This window comes from Macadamia integrifolia, chromosome 12 (assembly GCF_013358625.1).
Source record: "Macadamia integrifolia cultivar HAES 741 chromosome 12, SCU_Mint_v3, whole genome shotgun sequence".
NCBI classification, from domain to species: domain Eukaryota; kingdom Viridiplantae; phylum Streptophyta; class Magnoliopsida; order Proteales; family Proteaceae; genus Macadamia; species Macadamia integrifolia.
Window position 1 is genome coordinate 27308504 of NC_056568.1, and position 6029 is coordinate 27314532.

Here is a 6029-nt window from a genome sequence, read left to right on the forward strand (position 1 = left end):
TTCACTTGCTCATCTCGAATGAAGACTTAATTTTTTTTACAATTCTACCCCCAATAACTTGTATTGGTCCATCTTTTTAAAATGTCCCATATTTTTTTTTTTTAAGTTTAACTGTTGATATGTAATCACCACCATACCCTTCAGAGATTCCTTTTTTTCAACATTGAGCTATAATAGGCTACAAACTAATGGACGGGTTTTTTTTGTAAATAAAATAAGAAAATGGGTCCCTAAGAAAATATTGTAAAATAAAAACCAACCAGTGAACTACCCAACTACCCAATATATCAAATGAAAAAAAGCGATCAGCATTTTTTATTGCCGCGTGGCACCATCACCGACCAATTGGTTGGAAGACGAAAACGACATGTCGACAAAGCCTAACTAACTAAACACAGACTAAGGGTGTCAAATTCCAATTTGAACCGGAAACCGAAACTGCAACCAGACCGAATAAGTCAAACCGAGCCGAGTCAAATAAAATTCAGTTCGATTTGAATATCAAATTTCAAAATCGATTCGGTTATGGGTCCGGTTCTGGATCCAATATTGGAATTGAAACTGAATTGAGTTTGGATACCAATATATTATAGTATATAACACATTATAATACTAATATATTAATATTAATATTTTATTTTATAATATTATATTAAAAAATATTATAAGAAAAAAGAATGCTCCCTGGTTGCACTGACCCCACGTCACATAGAGGGCAGCCACCCCCCTCTTTGTAAAATACAAAAAATCACAACTATTGATGCCCATGTAATCCCCCCCCCCTCCTATTGCCCCATGCTAGCACAAGGGCTATACAACCACTGATCGTTCTTTTTTCTTACAATTTGCAATATATTGTACAGGAGAAAGAATAATCTGTCTAACCCTCCTATGCCCAGATACAACCCAGTGTGAAAAGTCCCAATTGCCTCCACATGTATTGGGTGTTTTCATGCTCAACTATGTCTAAGGGTAGAGGGTGCAGGTAGACAACGTTCCTTCCTCATATTGTATATTAAAGTATATAGACTGATTACAAGAAATCATCGTTTCAAGTATCGGTCATATCGATGGTATCTGATCGGTATCAACAAAGACCAATCTCAGATTCTTAATCGATCCAAATAACAATCCGGATCGTTTCAGGGGTAAAATAGTAAAAAAATAGTATTTTTATAAAAACCAGGGGCAAAATCAACTGATACCCACCGATCCGATCTGATCCAGATCGGTATCAACAGAGATCGATACCGATACCGATACAAATATCGTCCCTTAAATCCTTGACTAGAATCGAACCATGTGAGAACTGAATATTGGAGCCGATTAAGAATAGAAAATGAATCAGTTTGGTTTGTGTCGATATTCTCAGTTGATTCCGCATCACATCAACACTTTCTGGAACCAAACCAAACCGAATAAACCAATTCCAATCCGATTTACATCACAGACGCAGCGAGTGGAAGAAGCCAAAGCTCCCCATTATAAAAACCAAAACCAAAGAGTTCTCTCTGTTCTTAACAGAGACAAGCAGTGAGTGGGAGAAGACAAAGAAAATAAAATGAAGAAGGAAACAGTAGTGATAGTAGCAGGAGCTGGGCCTTCTGGAATCTCCACTTCTGCATGTTTAAACCTTCACTCCATCCCTCACATAGTCCTTGAAAGAGAAGACATTTACTGTCCCATATGGACTAAGAAGTCCTATGATCGTCTCCACCTTCACTTAGCCAAGCAATTCTGTGAGCTCCCACATCTCCCATTCCCTGACTCATACCCAACTTATGTACCCAGAAAGCTATTTGTCCAGTACTTGGAAGACTATGTAACCCAGCTCAAGGTGAACCCGGTTTATAACCGGTCCATCGAATCGGCGGCGTTCGACAAGGCCACCGGAAAATGGCTTGTCAAGGCAAAGAACATAAAGACAGATGACATGGAGGAGTATAGCTCAAGATTTCTAGTGGTGGCCACCGGCGAGACAACCGACCCGTTTATACCGGAGATTGAAGGGATAGAGAGCTTCTCAGGGGAGTTCTTGCACTCCACAAAATATAAGACTGGTGCACCATTTGCTAACAAGAGTGTCTTGGTTGTTGGGTGTGGTAATTCTGGGATGGAGATTGCTTATGATCTATCAAATTTTGGAGCTAAGACCTCCATTGTTATTCGAAATCCGGTAAATACTTTTAGTTTGAACTCAAGATCTCCTGGTGAGTATGGTTTTATGATTCTTATTGTTATTAGTTAATTTGTAGATTTCATTTATTTCTTATATTCACAGCTTCATGTTATCACCCGGTGGATGATGTATGTGGAATTGGAGTTGTTGAAGCATCTACCTTATGACATGGTGGATGGATTTGTTCTCTTGCTTAGCAAGTTTTGGTATGGAGATTTGAGCAAGTATGGGTTAACGAGGCCACAAGAAGGTCCTTTCGCCATGAAAGATAAGTATGGTAAATATCCAATCGTCGACGTCGGCACCATCGGGAAGATTAAGTCCGGCGAGATTCAGGTATGAATACTTCCATATAGTCCTTATTGAATCATTCAACCCAAAAACTTAAACTATTGACAAACCCAATCAATATATTAAGACACATAAGGTCCTAGAGTTTTCTAATATGAGATTATTTAGTAACCCTTTTCGTCATGGGTGGTCCTACTTTTTAATGCCATAAGTAACACTCACATTCGAATGTGTCCCTGGTTTTGGGTGATGGTACATAGATATGTCAATAAACATAATGAGTTTGAAGGCTTTAACAAATTATTAAGTGGAAAGGTCAGTTTTCTATTGTGAAATTATTCTTAACTATCCTATCTTATCTATTTTGGGAATTGCAGGTACACAATGAATGCGTACATCCACTTACAGTCTCTTTCGTGAAATGTGTGTGCATGTTTTTTTTTTTTTTTAACTCTTTAATATATTGTTATTGATTTGATGTATGAGATATCATTATAGGCACCGTTTGATAACGTTTGAACTGTTTCTGTGTCTAAGAATAATAGAAATAAATTTTCTTGTTTTCAAGAACAAAAATGGATTTTTTTTGTGTTTGATAAACCTACTTCTCGAAACGATTTTGCCAAACATAATGCTACTAAAAAACCCAATAATATCATCGGATGCCCAAAAGGGAGAGAGGGTTCAGTTGCCCCCTTTTTAGGTTTACATAGTTGAGAGATTTATTGGGCACAACAGTTTTTTTTCTCTCTCAAATTCATTTCTAGAAACGCAAAGTCGTTTCTAGAATTGTAAATAGGCATAAATTTTGATTTATGTTTTTAGAAACTGGTGAAACGGAATAACTTTATCAAACGCTTTTTAGGTTGTTTCCCGATTTCTGAGAACAAGAAAACGTAAAAATGGCAGAAATGAAACGTTGTCAAATGGTGCCATAAGCATGCCAGATTCGGATTCTCTTCTATCCCTCTATCTCTACCAATGCACATTCGACAATTGGAAGGACTTGCATGCACCCAAGGCCTTCCCAACTGACAGATTCACATTGGAAGTGCTAGAGGGTTGAAGAGGATCCAAATGGCCATGTAGATCCCTTTCCCATCTTTTTTTTATTTTTTTGAACCTTAATGAAGTACTAGCAAGAATCGATCCCATGACCTCTTAAGATCCAATTATGATAGCAATTGTCTTTTAAATACTTTCATGTCATTGTTTAATGGGAGGGAGAACCAAATGATGAAAATTTTGGGTATTTTTTAAGGAGATGTTTCCCCATGATGTCATGTGGGGGAGTTTGCATGCCAGATCCATGGTGGTGTAATGAATAATATCATCAATATAAAGTCCACATGGTCAAAATAGAAGAGAAAAACTAAAATAAAAAAAACCCAAAAGAGAGAGAGAGAGAGAGAGTACTCTGGCATATTATTGGTAATGAGTGGTTTACCATATGGCCATTGGAGTGGAGAGTTAAATTCCTCTACACATATGTTAATCTATACATACGTGTCAACTGCCAACACCTATCACTTAGATGCACTACGATATGGGAACCACTCTATTGGTCAAGCTAAGGCACAACAACTTACATGTTTTCTTAAGCCGAGCTTCCCTAATTAAGCCACGATGAAGGAGAATCTCTGATTATGGCTTTCGGATGACGCTAAGAGGGTATTGCACAACGGTTTTTCTTTTCTTTTCTCTTTTGGTTGGGGGGGGGGGGGAGTATCAACTTCGTATCATAGATGGTGATTGAACTCTATTCTACAAGTGAACAAAAACTTTCTCCTTTTTTCTTTGTTTAATATAAATTTAGTCATCTTGCGAAGGAGAGAACCTTTTATTTATACTATTTAATATATATATATATATATATATCGGTTTTTGTATCCATATCAATGGTGACCAATCCCAATCCCAAAACCGATACCATGAACCAAATCCAAATCCTTGGATCCCATTGCCAACTTCTCAAACAATGCTCCTGTAACCCTGTTAATAACCTACTAGATACTTAGATATGGATGCTGGAGGTGCTATTTGCAGCTTAGCAAGGGATGCAAGTTTGGCTGAGTCGGCCATGAGTCCGAATAGGGCATGGATTGGATTTTTCAGCCAGTGGGCTGGGCTAGGGTTGAAATTTCTAAGTTTAGCCCAACTTACCAATATAGAGAAAAAGAAAATTATACCTTTTACCACAATAGAAAAATATGTTTTCCATTTTAGGGAAAAAAAATGCTCTCTGATCGTAGGCCCAAGGTGGGATCAATAAAGGGATGTATATGGGCATAAAAAAATATATTTTTGGGTTTCGTAAGGGTGGAGGCATCATTTCACCACCTTCTCTGTCTTGGTACAACTGTACAAGGGCCACACAACTTGGGAGCGTTGTGGAAATCAAATTTTTTTTTTGTAATAGCATCATTTTTTGGAAATCAACTTTTTTTTCCCCTGAAAAAATAGCCTGAAATGAAAAACACCCAAAAATCGTTTAAGCCGCCATTTCAACCATCACATATCAATCAAAACTGGACTGAAATAGCGAATTTTTGATTGGTCTGTTAGACTAATGGACCTAAAGATTCAAATGTTCGTTCATGTCTTCTTCTTGTTGTTGTTGTTGCTATGATATATTGCTTCTGCAATCTTATTCTGTTTATGACTTAATAGGTTTTTCCGGGAATATCAAGTGTAAAAGACGATGAGGTGATCTTCATAGATGGCAAGTCCTATCAGTTTGATGTGATTTTGTTTGCCACAGGATTTCAAAGAACAACACAAAAATGGCTCAAGGTAACATTTATAGATCATAAGATATTCTCTTGACAAGGATATTTTTCATTGTTAATTAATGAAAACATATTCTCATTGTTTTGTTCAGGATGATGAAGACCTTCTCGATAAGGATGGGATTCCGAAACAAAGTTATCCTAATCATTGGAAGGGAAAGAATGGCTTGTATTGTGCAGGACTGGCAAGGAAAGGTTTGTATGGAACTGCCATGGATGCCCAAAATATAGCTAATGATATCAAGAAACTATTGTGAAGCAATCAATTACAAGGGACTTTATTCATTAAGTATATAAGTAAAGAGTGAATTAGATTTGTATATTCTATATATGTTCGAACTTATGCGTGTTGAATCCATAATCTTCATAATATTCAGGAAAAACACCTTGAATGGCAATGCATTCTTTTTCTTCTCTTTTTTTTTTGTGATCGATGACATATGATTTCTTACTTTTGACCCAAGGCGAAGATAGAATAATCAAACCCTTGATCTTTTACGAGCTTGCACTATACCGGCAAAGCATCAACCAAATGAGCAAATATCCTGTAAGGTCCTTTAGATTTGGAAAAATTAGAATTTTAGATCCAATTGGATCTTCCAATATAGATGAATTTATATGCTATGATCGATCCGGAGCATTCAGTTGTGCATCATCACTCAAATCAGCCTTCCTATAACCTATTTCAATTGTACAAGAAGTCATTCTACATAGTTCATATTTAAATCAAAATTATAAAAATCAGGTTTCACTGTTTTTGACAAAAGTTG

The 6029-nt window shown here is 36.7% G+C and overlaps 1 protein-coding gene across 1 annotated transcript; it reads left to right on the forward strand.

The window, feature by feature from the left end:
- Positions 1-1530: 1530 nt before the first annotated feature.
- LOC122094701 (probable indole-3-pyruvate monooxygenase YUCCA10) lies at positions 1531-5674 on the forward strand. Its single transcript, XM_042665300.1, has 4 exons — positions 1531-2176; positions 2282-2515; positions 5141-5263; positions 5352-5674. Exons 1-4 carry the CDS (start codon positions 1562-1564, stop codon positions 5514-5516), a joined length of 1137 nt encoding a protein of 378 aa, XP_042521234.1. The 5' UTR covers positions 1531-1561; the 3' UTR covers positions 5517-5674.
- The last annotated feature ends 355 nt before the right edge of the window (positions 5675-6029 follow it).

Coding starts and splice junctions, on each gene's coding strand:
- LOC122094701 (XM_042665300.1), top strand. CDS start 1,562: ATGAAGAAGGAAACAGTAGTGATAGTAGCAGGAGCTGGGCCTTCTGGA. Junction 2,177..2,281: donor CCATTGTTATTCGAAATCCG/GTAAATACTTTT, acceptor TTATATTCACAG/CTTCATGTTATCACCCGGTG. Junction 2,516..5,140: donor TTAAGTCCGGCGAGATTCAG/GTATGAATACTT, acceptor ATGACTTAATAG/GTTTTTCCGGGAATATCAAG.